Genomic DNA, 20,758 nt, shown 5'->3' with positions numbered 1-20,758 from the left:
CTCCCGCGCATGCGTGCGAGCGATTTCTTCCCGGCAGCGTCCGTCGTCTGCCGGGCTTTCAGCCGGGAATCCCCTGTGCGCATGCGCCGCTGCAGTCAGTGGCGCATTGCGAGGGGAATATCTCCTAAACCTGTACCCTACAGGTAAGTCTTATTATAGGCTTTCCTGTAGGTAAAAGTCCCAAAAAGGACTATACAACCACTTTAAAGCAGCGCAGTACCAAATTGTAAAAAAGTGCTCTGGTCATTAAGGGGCCAATTCTTTCGGGGCTGAAGTGGTCGAGGGGGTAAATATTCTGGAGCTGAAGAGATTAACCACTTGACATCCGCGCTATGGCCGTCCGGGAGGCTGTCATATGACGGCCTCCCCTGTGCACACTCCATGCGCGCGCTGTGATCACTGAGTCACTGAGACTCGGGAGATCACCGATCTGAGTACGGGGCCAGTCCGGGCCCCTTACCATGTGATCAGCTGTCAGCCAATGACAGCTGATCACATGATCAAAACAAAAGCTCGGTTTTTTCTCCTCGCGCTGACAGCGGAAGAGAAAAAAAAAGCCGATCACCAGCTCGTCATGAAGGGACATCAGTCCCAAAACGGAAGAGGCAATTATGCCTCATTTATGCCATCTGAAAATGCCCACAAGTGCCACCTATCAATGCCCACCAGTGGTGCCACCTAGAAGTGCTGCCTATCAGTAACCGATCAGTGCCCATCACTGCCACCTATCGGTACCCATCAGTGCCGCCTCATCAGCATACATCAATGACGGAAAAAAATTACCCGTTTAAAATTTTTATAAATAAAAAAAAAAAGTGGTCTTTTTACATTTTTTTAACAAAAAATAAAAATCGCAGAGGTGATGAAATACCACCAAAATAAAGCTCTATTTGGGGGGGAAAAAAATGATAAAAATGAATTTGGGTACAGTGTTGTATGACTGCACAATTGTCATTTAAAGTGCATCAGCGCTGAAAGCTGGTCTGGATACGAGGGGGGTTTAAGTGCCCAGTAAGCAAGTTAAAGCCCCTCATCCCCTGTACACATGTTGTATGTATTATCTGGATACACACAAACTGTACATAGAAATAGATGGGTGAACAGGCGTGTGGGGGGGGGTACACAGCGAGGAACGCTCCTAGCGGCGCCCTCTAGTGGCAGACGAGGGAAGTCTTTGTTTTGTTGTGTCCCGTGCCGGGCACCGCAGTGAGGGGATCCTCCGGCGGAGATCCGGACTGCCTTTTGTGAGTGTGGCGGGCGGAGGAGCGGTGCCGGAGCGTGTGTGGGGTGAGTACGAGGAGCAGAGCGGTGCTGTGGGAGGTCGGGGGGAGGGAATGTGGCTGGAATCGGAGTGGAAGGAGGTTCGGGCGGGCTGCTAATAAGGAGAACTTTCCGCACTCACACAAACAACGTGTGGAGGAGCCTCTCCTTCCTTATGTGTGTGTTCCCCTCCACCCAGCGGGGGGCAGTGCGGGCCCGGAGCGGCCTGTTCTCTGTGTGTGAGAGACTCGGGCCTACAACCGAGGCCCGCACAGGGAACTTCCTATTCTTCCATTGTGTGTCTCCGGCGGGCGGCTCGGCCTGAACACACTGCTAGGGGGAGGCATAACCCTTCAGAGCCTGGCTGCTGGCTGTACATAGGAGGTAGTGACCGGCATTGTATCTACTAACAGAGCAGGCTGCATAGACTACCAGCTGCTGGCTCTTCCCTCTCCATACACTTGTCTTTGTCAGCGCTGGACATGCACTCTGATTGTACCATCTCCCTTGTTTTCATTTTGGATAGATAAGGCAGGGGTATACCCACTGTCAGTCTTTCTTTGCCATCTGTGTCCCCATTGTGATTTGGTGATTTCCCTTCACTTCCTGGTCCATAGCCAAAACAGGAAGTGATTGGAAATCTTTCAAAGGGAGCAAATCCCTGGATGTCACCAGAACTAGTGTCCCCATTGGAAGAGTTCCCTTCTATTACTGGCCAAAACTCAGCTTCTGGACAATATAGTACCACATCCCTTGGGTAATTTGTATATTGGAGATTTGTGGGATTTTTGTTTTTTATAGGTGCATATTAAAGTGGAATTCCACTTAAAAAAAAAAATGTCAACAACTACAAATGCAGCTGCTGACTTTTAATAATTGGACACTTACCTGTCCAGTGATGCAGGTCCAGTGATGCAGGGGATCGAAGCCCCACTACCTCTTCCCCTCCGCTCAGCCATGCCGGCATTTTAACGGTTGGTGCTGGCTGTGAAGCACCCACTGCCCATGAGAGAGCCGTGCCGTGACTGGCCGGGCAATCATCTGGGACCTGTCACGTGTCCCAGATGATTGCCTAGAGCAGTGGTGGCAAACCTTGGCACCCCAGATGTTTTGGAACTACATTTCCCATGATGCTCATGCACTCTGTGTAGGTGAGCATCATGGGAAATGTAGTTCCAAAACATCTGGGGTGCCAAGGTTCCCCATCACTGTCCTAGAAGGAGGGGGGAGAGGTAATATCCCTTCCTGTGCCAAGGGAAATTATGTCAGGAGCCTAGGTGCTGAAGGAGGCAGATTTCGAGGGACCACATAGCAACAGGCATTATAAGGTAAGTAAAAATAAAATAAATGTTTTTTTTCTAAAAAAAAATAAAAAAATTCATGCACATTAATGAATTTTTTATTTTTTTGAGAACTCCACTTTAAATCAATAGAAACAAATAGGATTTTATTGATACGTAAAAATGTTGCAATTGCATTAGAGAAGACGCCTACAGTACAGTCCTTAAAGTGGTTGTAAACCCTTACAAACCACTTTGGCCTACAGGTAAGCCTAGATTAAGGCTTACCTGTAGGTCCAAGAAATATCTCCCAAACCTATACGGTTTAGGAGATATTTGCCCGAAGATGGGCACCGCTGTCTACGGCGCACTGAGCGTGGCATCCTCGATGACGAAGATGCCGCGCGTCTCGGCTCCCGTGCGCATGCGCGGGAGTGACGTCATCGCGGCTTCGCCGAATGACAGCGGCGGAGCTGCGAGACCCCACCGAGAAGATGGATGCGCCGAACTACAGGGGACAGCGGTGACTTCGCTGGCTCCTGTGTCAGGTAAGTGACACATAATGGGCTACTATGCGATGCATAGTAGTCCATTATGCTTTGCCTTTGCAGGGAATGAAAGAGGAAGTAAACTCAACTTCCTCTTTAAAGGTATAGCACGATGGTGTGGTTTCCAACATGTTTTCATGTACCCTAAAATGGGGCTTCCTCAGGGGATGCTGTCCAAATGAATATTAGAGCCTTCCCAAGATATATTGCAATTGATAATGGGTCAGGGGATCATGCAGACACCATAAGATAAAAGACTTGACTGCAGGCAATCACAGGAGGCACGAAAGGACCAAAAAAAAAAGGACACGAGGATGGGAAACTCCTATGTGGGGACACTCAGCATATAATCTGAGGTCCTGTAAGGAGTGTGTGTCCCTCCTTGTGGTTTCCAGCTACAATTCTTTTTTTTTTTTTTTTTTTGATGATAATGGTGAAGAGGATGAATCTCCCTAACATGGGGATACAGATAGCTATAAAAACTGACAGGTGTTCTAATCCAGTGGTTCTCAACCCTGTCCTCAAGTACCCCCAACGGTCCCACGTTTGCTGGTTTTCCTTTATCTTGCACAGATGCTTTAAACCACAGTCAATGGCTTGGTATTTTGGACAGCTCTTTTATCTAGAGAAATTCCCCAAACATGGCCTGTTGGGGGTTCTTGAGGACAAGGTTGAAAACCACTGCTCTAATCCATCTCCACTCTATCCAAAACTTAAAAAAATTTTTTTTTTGCCTTTTTAGTTATACTTTTACTATTTTAAAGTTTACTTTAAATCTGCCATACACTCTACAATTTGATCCTGTTTAAAGTGGAACTTTAAGCATAAAAATTTGATAAAAAGATGATGTTCTTTAGCAAGGAACATACATTCCTCATTAATAATTATGCTACCAAAATTATTTTGCGCTGTAAGTTGCTTACAGTATTTTTCCTGTTTGTTTTTTTTGTTTTTTTGCTGGAGGCTGCCATTTTGCTGAAGCCTAGAGCCCCTGGACAGCAGTAAAACATAAAGCGGAACAAAACATATCATTTTAACAGTTTAAAAAAAATCGGTTACATTCCTGGAATGCTGGGATTGCTAACTGTCATATTTGATTGTGTCCTCAACCAAACTGTCAAACCATCAAATGGCTGGTGTTATAACTGATGACATGTGCAGCACCATGGCAGTTGCAGATCAAACATAAGCAGTTTCCTTGGCTGTAAAGGATAAGGAGGGTTTACATTTTTTTTTTCATTGCCATCTTCTTCGTTTTTAAGGATTAATACTGTACTAACTAAACAAAAATGGTTCATTCTGGTAACTAGAAAAAAATTCAGCATGTCCCTTCAGAAATTTTCATCTGAACAGTTGACATCGGCTCTTGAAAGCATTATGCGACCTAACAGAAAACTGATATTTTTATTAATGTGTAATAGGCTTACTAGTTTTCTATTTTTTTGGAGGTGACAAACTTATGTATAATACTGAATTTGCTTTATAAAATGGGGACATACTTTAGTGCATGGAAATAGTTTTTTCTTTTTTGCATATGAAAGATGTTATTGAACACAAGTAAGGTGGATTTTGTATGTTTCTGTGAAAAACGATTGCGACCATGTTCTTTTCTGTTTTTGCTCTTGTGTGTTCATTATGACTTGCATCAAAGCTAATTATGTCGTTTTTGTTAATTTTTCAGGATTATATAGATTGAATCGTGCTTGGGGGCTGGGGTTATAATGCCCCATGGTAGCAGTCCCCAGGATACTCAATCTACACCTCAGCCACCTAAAAACAGCTCAGGGAATGATGGCGAGCAGCAAAGGCCTAACAAAGCCACACCCCAATCACCTGCACAGTCCTATACACCAGCCGTCAGTTCTGCTGGACCACAGTCACCCAGCTACCAAATACAGCAACTCATAATGAGCCGTAATCCAGTTGCCGGTCAGAATGTAAACATTACGTTACAGAATGTGGGGCAGGTGGTGGCTGGTAACCAGCAGATAACTCTGACTTCACTACCAATAGCAAGTCCAGCCTCTCCTGGGTTTCAGTTCAGTTCCCAGCCAAGGAGGTTTGAACATGGATCTCCTTCCTATATTCAGGTCACTTCTCCAATGTCTCAGCAAGTCCAAACACAGAGTCCGACACAGCCCAACTCTGTGCCAATCCAAGCAATACAAGGTGTTCGAACAGCAACAACTGGCGCTAGCTTGGGAATGTGCAGCCAGAGTCCCACTCATGGATTTGTAGATGCAAGTTTGTTTGTCAGGCAGCTTAGTCTTGGTGCTTCTGGCACTGGGCACTTTGTCTTTCAGGAGGGCTCTGGAATTACTCAGATAGCACCGGGAACACAAGTGCATCTTCCTTCTAGCACTTCCACACCAGTTCAGACTCGTACTTTGTTGCACTCCAATTCACAGCCTGCTGGCACTGTTCATCAATTTGGTTCACAGAATGCTGTTCCAGCAGGAACTGGTATACAAACCTTGACGACTTCAAGTCACCTAACAGCCACCAATATACCAACGCAAATAAGCAGTATTATACAAGGACAGTTCATTCAGCAGCCACAAGTTATACATGGCCAACAGCTGGGAAGGACCATCAGCTTTGATAGGACTTCTGGAGGGATGATAGCCGGTGTTGCAGGGACATCAACCTTTGGTGTATCATCACAACAAACTCCAACAAGTCCATCGCGGGCTTCTGCTCCTCAGGGACTGTCTAGTCTTCCTCTGACTCCAACAATGAGTAGTACCCTAAAAAAGCAAACTAAAAGGCTTGAAGCGATCCCACCTGCAAATGCTGAAGTTGCTCAGTTTAGAAAACAGTGTTCGGATCATCACTACAAAAACATGATAGTCCTCAAGGAAAATTTTAAGGAGTATCTGATTGAAATATTCTTTCTGCAGCAATGTCAAGGAAATATGATGGATTACTTGGCATTCAGAAAGAAGCCACCATTATCCTTGCAACACTTTCTAAAACAAAATGATTTGGATCTGGAAGTAGAAATGGAAGTGGAAGAGGAAGAAGTGCAAAACAATTCTGTGGCCATTGCAATTCCGGTAAGTTTGCTTACTTTGCTCCATGATTAATGGTTCAGAGATGTTGCACTTAAAAGTATATGTAATTGTAAGGCTGGATTCACACCTGTGCAAAAAGCACAAAAAATGCATAGGTGTGAATCCAGCCTTAATCCTAAATATAAACTTTTCTTATTTGTTCTTTATATGTGTATTAAATAAACTAGAGTTATACCAATTCCGTTGTTTTTTACCAGCTAGTATGAGTACCAATGCTTTCGGTCAAGATACTGAGTACCGATACCTATGTGGTGCGATTTTGAGCCCATGCTAAATGAATGGGCTCAAACTGCACTGCAAAGAATCGCATACGATTTGAACAGGAATGCTGTACAATTCCTGTCCGTATCGCATGTGGTTTCCTGAACTACTCCTGTGTGAACCCAGGCTTATCATAGTGACCTCATCCTGGGTGGGGGAAACCGCATGAGATTCAGACAGGAATTGTATCACATTCCTGTTCAAATCGCATACTTAACTGAGCCTCATCTCGAAGCAGCGATGTTCACAAGAGCCTCGGCTGTTCCAGATCTTTCCCTCATTGGCTGAGACAGCAGTGGTAGCCATTGGTTCTTGCTACTGTTGATCACAGCCAAAGAGAAGGGGGCAGGGCCGAACCGTGCTCTGTGTGTGATGGGAGACACGGAGCAGTGGCTTGGGAGCAAGCTTGCTCGGGTGCCCCCATAGCAAGCAGGTTGCTATGGAGGCACCTAAGCAAGCTCGCTCTGAAAAGTGCTAGGCAGGAGGGAGGGCCAGGAGCGCTGGCAAGGGGCCCGAGAAGGGGAGAATCAGGGCTGCTCTGTGCAAAACCACTGCACAGAGCAGATAAGTAGGACATTTTTTTTTTTTTTTCAAAACAACCTGTAAAATACTGTGACCTGTGCATATTTTCTTAGCTATCTCAAAAGCACTCCCAGTTCCTATCATTGCCTACAGAACAATTCTCCTCTGTGTTGTGGAGATGAAGAGAGTGTGAGGGATCCAGCACTAGCAGTTTTTAGCAAAGGACAGCAGGGGAAGAGCTGACAATTTCTTGTGACTTCAACACAGAAAAGGCATGTGTTGCCAGTCCATGACAGGAAATTGGGAGCAGAGTGCATTTTTGGACAGATCAATATATTTTTCTGAATCTGCAGGGTCTTTAAAACCATAAACCCCTGGAAAATTTGCATCAGTATTAGAGGTCGACCGATATGGGTTTTTCTCTGGCCGATGCCGATATTTAGAAATCATGGCGGCCGATAGCCGATATATGATGCCGATTTTTTTGGGCCGATATGTTAGGCCGGTTTTATTTTATTTATTTATTTTTAATCCCCCTTGATCTAACACACCTTTCCCACTGGGGCGTTTTTTAAGGCGCTTTTGGGCTAAAAATAGCGCCTGTAAAGTGCCTGCAAAATGGCTCCCCTGCAGTCTGTGTGCTTTCACACTGAGGCGATGCGCTGGCAGGATCTTAAAAAAAAAAAGTCCTGCAAGCAGCACGTTTGGAGTGGTGTATACTGCTCCTCCACCACTCCTGCCCATTGATATGAATGGGCACCACTGCCGAAGCGCATGCCATGCGATTTGGCAGCGGTGCTTCATGGGGGCATTTAACCTCTTCCTTGGCCGCTAGCTGGGTTATATGTGCCCCACTAGCAGCCAAATAGCACCGCTAAAATGATGGTAGAGCCGCTAAAACTTGCGTTTTACCATCAACGCCTGCCCGCTCCAGTGTGAAAGCAGCCTTCATAAGTGATACAGAAAATTTCTTACACTTAAACATTTATTAAACAAAACAAACCTCCAATCAGTTTACTTGTATGTATGATCTAGATAAAAAAAAAAAAAAACCTATATATTAAATAAAAACGGGTAGTCAAAACTTTTGGACAAAAAAAAAAAAAAATGGGCTAACTTTACTGTTTTTTTATTTTATTTTTATTTTTTAAATGGTGTATTTTTTTCCCAAAAAAATGCATTTGAAAGACCTCTGTGCAAATGCCGTGTGACATAAAATATTGCAACAACCGCTATTTTATTCCCTAGGATCTCTGCTAAAAAAATATATATAATTTTTGGGGAGTCTAAGTGATTTTCTGGCAGAAAATACAGGATTTTTACTTGTAAGCAACAAGTGTCAGAAAAGATTTAGTCTTTAAATGGTTAAACGGAGAACTTCTACACAGATGACTTCATTCATTCAAGTGTAAACATTGTATCATTTAGTTCTTTTCTTGGCAGTCTGCCCAGAGAGGAGGAAAGTGTTGCTATGAGGACTCAGGCAACTCACACTGACTTCTTACAGAAGTCATTTCAAAGTCCTGCTGTAGAATCCACAATCGGCCGATGCCGATTATTTAAAAAACGGCAAATATCGGCCGATATATCGGCCGGCCGATATATCGGTCGACCTCTAATCAGTATAATATTTATAGACTGTACTCACTATATAGAATGTATCTCCTAGGGCTCAGTTTCTCTGTTGCTTATATCTACACCCCTCAAAATAACAGCTAGAAAATCTATGTATTGCATAACTGCTGTCAAAAAGCGGTGTTCTTATGTAAAGCCTGGTTCATACTAGTTTGATTTCAGATGTGACCTGAGTCACACAGAATTGCATGACAACACAAATCATATTATTTTCAATGGTGCTTGTCAATATTAAAGCGGAGGTCCACCCTAAAATGGACCTCCGCTCATCGGAATCCCCCCCCCCCTCCGGCGCCACAATTGGCACCTTTCAGGGGGGAGGGGGGAGGGGGGTGCAGTTACCTGGATAATCCAGGTAACTGCACCCACTTCCGGGATAGCTGTCTGCGGAAAGGGGCGTAGATTACGCCCCTTTCCACAACTGCCCGCCCCTTTGCGCAAGTGCCCCGCTGCCTGCTGGGAAACGCACAGTTCCCAGAGGCAGCGGGGACCGTCCGGATTGCGCCGCGCGGCTCGCGCATGCGCAGTAGGGAACCGGGAAATGAAGCCGAAAGGCTCCATTTCCTGATTCCCATACCCAAGATGGCGGCGGCAGCACCCGAGTGTCGATCTAGAGATCGGCTTCGGGTGCCGACATCGCGGGCGCGCTGGACAGGTAAGTGTCACCATTTTAAAAGTCAGCAGCTGCAGTATTTGTAGCTGCTGACTTTAAAAAAAAAATAAAAAAATGCGGAGTCCCGGCGGACTCCCGCTTTAATGCAACTCTGCGCAGTGCAGTTTTGGAAAAGGTTTTTGATGGAGATTTTCTTTTAGGTACCGTAGTTTGTCGCCATTCCACGAGTGTGCGAAATTTCAAAACATGACCCGTTAGGTATATATTTACTCGGCGTAACATCATCTTTCACATTAATTGAAATAAATTTTGCGAACTTTACTGTTTTTTTCTTTTTAAATTCATGAAAGTGTCTTTATTTTTTTTGCCCAGAAAATTGAGCTTGAAAGACTGCTGTGCAAAGACCGTGTGGCAAAAAATATTGCAACAATTGCCATTTTATTCTCTAGGGTCTCTGATAAAAAAAATAATGTGTGTGTATATTGTAATATATTGTGTGTGTGTTTGGGGGGTTCTAAGTCATTTTCTAGCACAAAATTACGGATTTTAACTTGTCAACAAATGTCAGAAATAGGATTAGGCATGAAAGGGTTAACACATATGATCCACACATTCGTTATCAGTGAGACTTTTCAGGTGCCAAAATATTCATCACACATTAAATAAGTTCACTTTTGATTAAAAAAGAATAAATGCAATTTTTTTTTTTTTTTTTTGCAGGTAAAACATTTTTTGTTTTGTATAAAAAATTTTTGGAGCCCAGAAATCATTGCACTAGTGATCAGCAGTGTTAATTTTGTTGACTAAAATATTTTAGTCAACTAAATTTAATACTATTTTAGTCAACTAAAACCAGGGTAGATTTGATTCAAATCAAGTCAATTTAAATCACTAGTAAAAAGGCTTGATTTAAATCATAATTTTTAAAGAGCAACTGTCAATTCTGTCCCACAGCGGCTCCTCCTTTGACCCACTGTTGACTCACCAACAGTTCCATTCACTTTATTGGGATGACTGGTGATGCGGCAGTGACACAACAAGGTGAGGGACGTGGCGGCAGCAGGTGAGTGGATGCCCGCTAATGGGCGCTGCCATGATGGGTCTGAAATGTCAGGTGCTCTTTTAAAATGTTTGCGCATCCATGTTTTCAGGCTTTTTATTTTTTGTATGTATTTGCGCGCATTTTCACACATATGTATTCGCACAACTGCCCGCATTTTCGCGAACTTATTCTCTCATTCACAATGTTAAGGGACATCTGCGCACAAATGTGCATGATTGCTTGTAAACGTTGTTTGGCCTCATGCACACAATACTCCTGTTTGAGCATCTATTTTTTTTCAGCCATTTATTTGCAAACAAAATTAAGGTTTCTTATTTAGAATAATAAGCTGTCAGGTTAGTAAAACAGTTATATCAAAACCGATTCAGTCACACAGTTTGTAACGTGCATAGATTTGCAGTGCATGTTATTTCAGCTTGCAGAACTTGGGGATTCATTGAATGAGTTTACCAAAAATATAACTATTGCAGAATATACAGCCTCTTGCAACATAACTAAGCTCAATTTCATGCTAAAAAAAACTAAATTATTAATGTATCTTAAATGGAAAACTATATTTTAGATTTTTACTCCAAAAGCATTTTATTAAAACAAATTTGATAAAAATCAAAAAAATTTATATTATATAAATATATATTATAATTTTTTTTTTATCCACCCTGACTAAAACAGATTTTTAATTATTTTTTTATGAAACTTGGTTTAATTTATAAAGACGTATATTGCCGCGGCTAAATTTGTGTCTGTAGTGCATGTTCATACCTTAACCACTACAGTACCGGGCTATAGTCATATGACGTCCGCAGATGTGATCTCCCATCCTGGGCGGGCGTCGTATGACTACCTCGGTTTCTGTCTGCTCCCTCGGACACAACCCATCCCAGATCTGTGTAAAGAGCCAATAAAAAGTCTCTTTACCACGTGACTGGCTGTGTCCAATTACAGCCGGTCACAGAATGTCAACAAACCACGGTAACGAGATATTACCGGGTTCTCCTCACACACCGATCATGTGTGAGAAGGAGATTGCGGTATTTCGTTACCACTCACAGTGCACACCAACCACACTGATTGCTGCCCCGCCCCCCCAATAAAGAGTACCCGAGTACCTGTCGCCAGGCCATCAGAGTGCCCGAGTACTAGAGCTGCACAATTAATCCTTAAAAAATCGTGATCTCGATTCACCCCCTCTGACGATCTCTCCTGCAGAGGTTGCCAATTATTTCATATAAACAAGTGGAGAAACTATCTGCTCACTTGGCTGTCAACTGTCAAAAGAAAACATCTGGGCAGTCTGCCAAGTTTTTTTTTAACTTGCAACATTGTAACTAAGCTCCCTTCTTGGATCAAAGGGATAGAACTGTGTAAACAAACTGCCAAGTTTTTACCAATGTGTATATGCAGGAAGTTTAACCACTTAAAGTCTAAATCTTTTTCTGACACTTCTTTCTTAAGTTAAAATAAATATTTTTGCTAGAAAATTACTTAGAACACCCAACCATTATATATATTTTAGCAGAGACCCTAGGGAATAAAATGGCAATTGCTGCAATATTTTATGTCACACTGTATTTGCCCAGCGGTCTTTGAAATTAAATTTTTTGGGAAAAAAATTCACTTCAATGAAAAAAACGAAATTGTAAAGTTAGCCCAATTTTTTTTGTTTTAATGTGAAAGATGATGTTGCTCCATGAGAATCCTGATCTATCTTCTAAGAAAAAAAGTTGTGATTCTCATTTTAGTCAGAATCATGCAGCTCTATCGAGTACCTGTCTCCAGCCCAAGCCTCATAGAATATATGTTGGGGTGTTTGCTTTCCAAAATGGGGTAATTTTGTGGGTAATTCCACTGTCCTGGTGCTCAAGGACCTTCAAAGGTATAGGTAGGAATGAGATGTGTCATTTTATGCTCCTAGAATGCCTGAAGGTACTACGGTACTTCAATGTTGGACCTCTGTGGCCAGGCTATGTAAAAGTCTCTCACATGTGGTAGCGCCATACTCAGGAGGATTAGCAGAATGTTTTGTGGTGTAATTTTTTGCTATATACATGCAATGTGTTAGAAATATCTTATAAATTTCCAAGTTTTCTGAAGACTTGTGTTAAAAAAAAAAATAATAATTAACCGTTTAAGACTCAAAATGTCTCATAATATACATTGGGGTGCTTGTTTTCCAAAATGGGGTCACTTTGTGGGCCTTCAAAAGTGTAATAGGTCATTAGGAAATTAGAGTGTAATTTATGCTCCAAAAATGCGCGACGGTGCTTCCTGCATGTTGGGCCTCTGTATGTGGCCAGGTTGTGTAGAAGTCTCACATGTGGTATCGCCATACTTGGGAGGAGTATCAGAACGTATTTTGAGATGTCATTGGAAGTATGCATATGCTGTGTGGGAGAAATAACTTATTATGAATTTTATTATTGAATATTTTGTGGGAAAAAATTACAACTTCAAAAAACTCACCATGCCTCTTACTAAATACCTTTTGACTGTCTACTTTTCAAAAAGGGGTCATTTGGGGGGTATTTGTACTTCAGGTGTCATCAATTTTCAGATATTGGCACCATAGCTTGTGGACTCTAACTTTCCCACAGACTGACTAATATCTACTAATTTGGGTTATTTTTACCAAAAATATGCAGCAGTAGGCCCAACCTTTCACAAAGACCAAATAATATACACCAATTTGTACTTATTTTTACCAAAGATATGTAAGCAGTATACATTTTGGCCAAAATGTATGAAGAAAAATTACTAATTTGCTAAATTTTATAACAGAAACAAAGAAAATGTCTTTTTTTTTTTAACAGAATTTTCACTCTTCTTTTTTTTTTTCTTTTTTTCTTTTATATCGCAAAAAATAAAAAACCCAATGGTGATTAAATACCACCAAAAGAAAGCTCTATTTGTGTGAAAAAAGGACAAAAATTTCATGGGTACAGTGCTGTATGATTAAGAGTAATTTTTAGCTTTCGGTGCTCTCACATTTTGAATGCCAATTACGCAGTCATGCAACACTGTACCCAAACAATTTTTATAATTTTTTTCATACAAATAGAGCTTTCTTTTTATGGCCTTTAAAGTGGTTGTAAACCCTCCCCCACAACTTTGTCCCATGTAAATCAGCATAAAAAACCCGAATGAACACTGCTTGTAGATATCTCCTTACTTGCTTAGTATTGTTGTAATCCTTGTTGTTCTATAGAATGAAGTCATTGAGCATGCCCAGATCTCCCATGATTTAAGGCACACTCTCTATGTCTTATCTATCTGTTATCAGGACTTCCTACGGCACAACACTGAACTCTGCTAATCACTCAAAGCTTCCTCCTACACACCATGTGACCTCACATACAGTCTAAACTTGGCCATTACTGTAGTCTTATCAGCTAAAGCTGATAAGTTTGACAAAGGCAAACATTAGACATCGGCACAAGTAGCTACTATGAAATAAACAAGTAAGATATGAACAGGGAGGGAGGGTTGCCATAGAAACGTTGGATTGAGAAGGAGGCTTGGTTAACAGTACAGGAAGTGCTCAATGTAAGGGCGGAAATACACTCCACTGTGGACTCGGAAAACAATACTTAAGATAGCACTGCCTAACCCCTGGAAACCAGTTTTTTTTTTTTTAAATTTCTTTAAACAGTAAGTAATATGTGATTTGGGCTGGATTACAGTGCCTATAGTCTGATAATTACTTATTATAATGGATTAAATGAAAAGAAGCATCAGAGTGGGAGAGTTTACTTCCTCTTTAATCACCACTGGGTTTTAGATTTTTTTGCGATATAAGTGGGGGAAAAAAAAAAGTGTGAAAACTTTGAAAATAAAACACTTTTTTTTAGTTTCTATGATACATTTTTGCCAAATTAGTAATTTTTGTTCATACATTTGGGCCAAAATCTACAAGTCTACAAGCTATGGTGAAAATTTATTGAAAATTGAACACACCTGATGCACTGACGGCCTCATTTCTTGAGGCCCTGAAATGTCAGGAAAGTACAAATACCCCCCAAATGACCCCTTTTTGGAAAGAAGACATTCATAGGTATTTAGAAAGATGCATGGTGAGATTTTTGAAGTTGTAATTTTTTTTTTTGTCCACAAAATTGTCATATTAGCAGGTTATTTCTCACACACAGCATATGCATACCACAAATTACACCCCAAAACACATTCTGCTATTAGGAAAAAAAGAGAAAGGAGATTGCGCTATGGATAGAGCAGATATATCAGTAGTATGAGCTGCCTCTACCTAATATTACCACCCAATGGGAATAAGTGGGAATAAACATGAACAAAAGAAAGCGTCGATATGGCGCTATACTTTTTTTTTTTTTTTTTTTTTTTTGGCGCTATACTTTTAAAAATATTACAAAATAAAAAAAAAGTGGTAAAACAAGTAAAGACAGGGGTGGTAGATGTCACTGTGCTTAAAAAATTCTAATGTGGTAATGGTGAACCACTGAAAAAACTTTAAAGGTGAATCCCTTATATGTATACAGCCTTATATGAAAAAGGGCGACATATACATAATGCCAATTTATCAAAAAGTGAAAAAATTATAGCCTAATATCCAAATATACCATGTGTCAAATTTGTATAAAAAAACAAAAAAAAAACACACACCTTATGTGCTGCTATTCGTGCCTGAATCAATATATATAAAATTCATACAGAAAATGCTTAAGCAAATACTTGAGCAAACCAATATATACATATATATATATATATATATATATATATATATATATATATATATATATATATATATATAATTAATAAACACAATGTGACATTCAAATAAAATGAATTAAAATCGAGGGCTGCCTGGAGAGGTGATGGTGGAGGGGGGCTACAAGTCTCGGCATGCCCTGACTGGAAGAGGATCAACAGGTTTAAGGTAGCACTACAACTCCCAGCATGCCATGGCATAGTAAATGTTTTCATGAAAGTGCATCAAACTCCATACCACCTCTTTGATGCGCCTTCATAAAACACACATACTGATCTAATGGTAGCATGTCTACAAACATGCATAGAAAATGTGACAGGGAAAAGAACGCATGTGTTTCCGGGCAAAGTCATGTTTGTGCATTTTCATGTGCATTTGCAGCGCATAAAAATGCAGCACTCTGAATTTTTTTTTTAACGCACATGAAAGCGATGCAGTGGTATAATCAAAGCTGATTGGGATCCTTCTGACTCTGACCATCTCCTGGACCACGTCCCCCGTCTCTGACCATCTCCTGGACCACGTCCCCCATCTCTGACCATCTCCTGGACCACGTCCCCTGTCTCTGACCATCTCCTGCATCATATCTGCTAGAGATGCACCGCATGGAAATTTTGCTCATACTATTAGCAAAGTGTTATATAAAAAATGTATACAGTAATTTTCGGTTTCGGTTTTCGACCTAGTCTGTTTTTAAATTTTCAGTATCGGTTTTCAGCATCAAAAAACCCATTCGGTGCACCCCTAATTTTGTATGCATATGTATGTTTTCATATCATCAGTTTGAACTCGCATAAGTTGATACTAGAGAATGGGACTTTTTAGTTCTCAGTGTAGCACAAGTGTGGTGAAATCCCAACAGTTGTAGTCCATTGATTCTTCCACCAACTCTACCTACAGTGCATCCAGAAAGTATTCACAGCTCTTCACTTTTTCCACATTTTTTATGTTACAGCCTCATTCCAAAATGGATTCAATTCTACAAACAATATCCCATAATAACAACGTGTAAGAAGTTTGTTTGAAATTTTTGCAAATTTAAATGAAAAATGAATTAATTTTAAAACTTAAGAAAGGAAAAAAAATCACATATACATACGTTTTCACAGCCTTTGCCATGACACTCCAAAATTGAGTTTAGGTGAATCCTGTTTCCACTGATTATCCTTGAGATGTTGCTACAACTTGATTGGAGTCCACCTGTGGTAAGTTTAGTTGATTGGACATGATTTGGAAAGGCACATATCTGCCTATACAGTGGATCCTTGGTTTATGAGTAACGCGGTTAATGAGCGTTTTGAAAGACGAGCAACTTTCTTTTTTTTTTTAAATTCTGACTCGGTTTGTGAATGTTGTCTCTCAAAACGATCAGAATTAAAGCTAATGGGCAGAGCAGTACTGCATTTGGCCAGAGGTGCGGGGGTGTTCGGAAGTACTCGGAATGACGTACACACGGGCGGACTGTCCGTCCAACTAAGTCCGTCAGACAATCCGACAGACAGTCCATCCTACTTTTGAATGAACGGACTTGACCACACACGACGAACAGACAGTCCGCTGAAAGCTTGCGCGATGACGTGTACAGCACGTACGACGGGACTAGAAATACGACGTCCAATACACTGCAATGCAACCTTCGGCCGTGTAAATCCTTTCTGAGCATGCGCCATACTTAGTCCGTCCAACTTGCCTACTCACGAGCGGACTGTCCGCTGAAACCAAGTTTGGACGGACAATATTACGGAAATTCCGAAAGACTTAGTCCGCCAGACTGTCCGCTGAAAAAGTCCGCTGAAGCCCACACACGAGCGGACTGTCCGCTGAAACACGTTTCAGCGGACCAAGTCCGTCAGACAGTCCGCCCGTGTGTACGCGGCCTTAGAAATACCTGGAAACACTTGGAAATACTACGTCTTTGTTTCCATTGACTTCTACGGGGAAACTCATTTTGAAATGCGAGTGCTTTTTTTATTACAAGCATTCTTCTGGAACGGATTAGGCTCGTAATCCAAGGCTCCACTGTATATGGTCCCACAGTTAACAGTGCATGTCTGAGAACAAACCAAGCCTTGACGTCCAATGAATTGTCCATTGACCTCCGAGACAGGATTGTATCGAGACACAGATCTGGGTAAGGGTAAAGAAAAATTTCTGCAGCATTGAAGGTCCAAATGAGCACACTAGCCTCCATCATCTGGAAATGGAAGTTTGGAACCACCAGGACTCTTTCTAGCGCGAATTGCCCAGCCAAACTGAGCGATCGGGGAGAAAGGCCTTAGGGAGGTGACCAAGAACCCGATGGTCACTCTGACAGAGCTCTAGCATTTCTTTGTGGAAAGAGGAGAACCTTCCAGAAGAACAACCATCTCTGGCTTGTTTGGTAGAGTGGACAGACGGAAGCCACCACTCAGTAAAAGGCACATGATTACCCACCTGGAATTCGCCAAGAGGCACTTAAAGGACTCTGACCATGAGAATCCAAATTCTCTGGTCTAATGAAACGAAGATTGAACTCTCTTGTCCTATATGGCAAGAGTCATGTCTGGAAGAAACTGGGCACCGCTCATCACTTGGCCAATACCATCCCTACATTGAAGCATGGTGGTGGCAGCATCGGGATGTGGGGATGTTTATCAGTGGCAGGAACTGGAGACTAGTCAGAATCGAGGGAAAGATGAATGCAGCAATGTACAGAGACATCCTTGATGAAAACCTGCTCCAGAGCGCTCTGGATCTCAGAGTGGGTCGAAGGTTCATCTTCCAACAGGACAGCGACACTAAGCACACAGCCAAGATAACAAAGGAGTGGCTACGGGACAACTCTGTGAATGTCTTTGAGTGGCCCAGACTTGAACCCGATTAAACATCTCTGGAGAGATCTGAAAATGGCTGTGCACTGATAATCCCCCTCCAACCTGATGGAGCTTGAGAGGTCCTGCAAAGAAGAATGGGAGAATTTTCCCAAAAATAGATGTGCCAAGCTTTGTAGTATCATACTCAAAAAGACTTGAAGCTGTAATTGGTGCCAAAGGTGCTTCAACAAAGTATTGATCAAAGGCTGTGAATGCATATGTACATGGGATTTTATTTTTAATAAATTTGCAAAGATTTCAAACAAACATCTTTCACGCTGTCATTATGGGGTATTTCTAGAATTTTGAGGAAAATAATGAATTTAATCTATTTTGGAATAAGGCTGTAGCATAACAAAATGTGGAAAAAGTGAAGCGCTGTGATTACTTTCCAGATGCACTGTATGTACAGACCAGGCGCTGGACAAAGTCTGCTGGAGTCAGAGCATTGCACCTGCGATTCACTGACTGTGGTTGCAGTGCTTTGTGGGCTCAAATGCAAATAAACCATACATGCTTATTTTTGCTTTTTATGTTTTTTACCTTTTTGCAAAAGGTGGAATCCTCCTTTTACGGTTTGTTCTATTGCAGCACCCTGGGATAAATTAAAGGCAGGATTCACATCTATGTTTTTTATGTTTCTTTTTAAAAGTATTATTATTTTGAGTATTGGTTTTACCCCCTTCATGACCAAGCCATTTTTTTTTAGGATCCAGCACTGCGTTGCTTTAACTGACAATTGTGCGTTCATGCGATGATGTACCAAAAAAAATTTAATTAAAAGGTTGGGACTCTGAATTAGGCATGTACAGTATGGCTAAGAAATTAGTCAATTATTATCTGAACAATAGATGACAAAACGTACAGTATATTAGAGCTGCACGTTTAATCGTTAAAAGATTGCAATCTCTATTCAACCCCCCCCCCCACACAATCTTGCACAGCCGCTCAGAGCTGTCCATAAAAAAAAAAAGCCGGCAAAGTTTATAAACATTCCTCAGCTCTGGAAGATAGAGAAGAGATACATTGGGGGTTATTTACTAAAGGCAAAGCCACTGTGCAGTTGCTGTAGATCTGAGGGAGACATTCAAGGAAGTAAAAAATCAGCATTTTTCCTTTGCACGTGATGAAATGCGTTTTTTTTTATTTATTTATTTTATTTTTATTTTTTTGGGACTGCGATATGGCGTGCACATCGGACACTTTTGACACATTTTTGGGACCATTGGCTATAAAAATGTACTGATTACTGTAAAAATTTCACTGGCAGGGAAGGAGTTAACACTAGGGGGCGATCAAGGGGTTAATTGTGTTCCCTCTGTGTTCTAACTGAAGGGGGAGGGGACTGTCTAGAGGAGATGACAGATGCTGTTCATACTTTTGTATGAACAGACAACTAGTCTCTCCTCCCCTCAGAGAACCGGAAACTGTGTTTACACACACAGATCCCGGTTCTCGGTGTGTCACCAGTGACCACCGGGCACTTGCATCGGTTCCAGGGGTGAGCAGCGGGCGCGCGCACGCCCCTAGTGGCCACAGGGCGATGCGACCTTGCATAACGTTGCTTTGCCCAGCCATACCATTATGCTGCTGTAAAACTGCGGTGGCTGGTCGGCAAGTGGTTAAGTAACAAATATTTAGTGCATACTTCCTTCTCTATACTTTGCAAAGGATGCTGGCTTTCTAAAAAGAAAACCATGCATTAGCTGGATAATTATTGTACTATAAACAATGTAACTGGATCAGTTTATATGAACCTCCCCTGTTTACCAACCCAATAGATGCCTATGGGGCTGAACTGTGCAAGCACAATCATTTTACCAATAACCACAGTATTTGCCGCACAGGAATTCATCCCTTGATGTAAACTGGGATGCAGCACAGCCGCTGCTACGAATTTGACATCTGTGCGCATGCTCAGCCCCGAATGCACATTGATTGCATTTGGGGCTGTGCACCTGCATTCGCCTACATGTCAAATTGGGAGCAAACTGTGTCTGTCAAGCTGGAGGGATTTCTGGCAGGATGAACGGATTATTATTATTATTATTATTATTATTATTATATTTTTTTATTTTTTTTTTACATTTTAAAGGTATAAAACATGGGGAAATGTATATTTCAAATGGTATAAATTGGTGTCTGTCAGTTTCTAGGTTCTGTGCATTGTCTAAAAATGTTGGCTTGCTCATCTTCCAGATATCTCTTCAAAGGGGGGGGCTATAGTAATTTATCAGGGTTCAGGCAAAACACACTGCTTCTTAATGGAATCCCCCCCATGCATCATTAGATGCAGCACGTTTTCTGGTGCGCAGAATCGCATGGTGCCACAGCAGCACCATTTGTTTCCATTCGGCCACATTTAAAAAAAATGGGGCAAGGATTCTTTTCCTTTTCAGTGTGCTTCTTCTTGAGTCTCTGCTTTGTTGCCTTGGCGATATGTTTCAAGAAAGAGAGGTTTTTTTTTTTTTTTTTTTTGGGGACTTTGAGTGAGGCACAAGAAAACACATGGTAGGAGAAATTATAAAATTGTTCAATTGGCATATTAACAAAGCATACCTCATAAACAAAAATACTCCTGTTCAACCATGTATCATATCTAATAAATACAAGACAATGGCATACAGATAATAAGAATGTGTGTGTATATGTGTGTGTGTATGTATATGTGTATAATATATATATATATATATATATATATATACAATATACAGTACAGACCAAACGTTTGGACACACCTTCTCATTCAAAGAGTTTTCTTTATTTTCATGACTATTAAAATTGTAGATTCACAATAAAGGCATCAAAACTATGAATTAACACATGTGGAATTATATACTGAACAAAAAAGTGTGAAACAACTGAAAATATGTCTTATATTCTAGGTTCTTCAAAGTAGCCACCTTTTGCTT

The 20,758-nt window shown here is 41.3% G+C and overlaps 1 protein-coding gene across 9 annotated transcripts in view; it reads left to right on the top strand.

Annotated features, from left to right (window-relative positions):
- The first annotated feature begins 1,172 nt into the window (after positions 1 to 1,172).
- LOC143940419 (E1A-binding protein p400-like) overlaps positions 1,173 to 20,758 on the top strand; it is a 198,696-nt gene continuing 179,110 nt past the window's right edge. For 8 of the 9 annotated variants that reach the window (XM_077461762.1, XM_077461761.1, XM_077461758.1 and 5 more), the window contains exons 1-2: positions 1,173 to 1,287; positions 4,770 to 6,144. In XM_077461762.1, the coding sequence (XP_077317888.1) occupies positions 4,810 to 6,144 (1,335 nt within the window). In that variant the 5' untranslated portion in view covers positions 1,173 to 1,287; positions 4,770 to 4,809. Of the gene's footprint in view, positions 1,288 to 1,395; positions 1,645 to 4,769; positions 6,145 to 20,758 lie in introns of those variants that run through there. The other variant, XM_077461757.1, reaches the window with a different exon arrangement.

The sequence above is a fragment of the Lithobates pipiens genome, unplaced genomic scaffold (assembly GCF_037356315.1).
Source record: "Lithobates pipiens isolate NorthernLeopardFrog02 unplaced genomic scaffold, aLitPip1_a1.2 Scaffold_3, whole genome shotgun sequence".
NCBI lineage: Eukaryota > Metazoa > Chordata > Amphibia > Anura > Ranidae > Lithobates > Lithobates pipiens.
The sequence above is the reverse complement of the archived record's forward strand: the minus strand, read 5'-3'. Positions and strand labels throughout refer to the sequence as shown.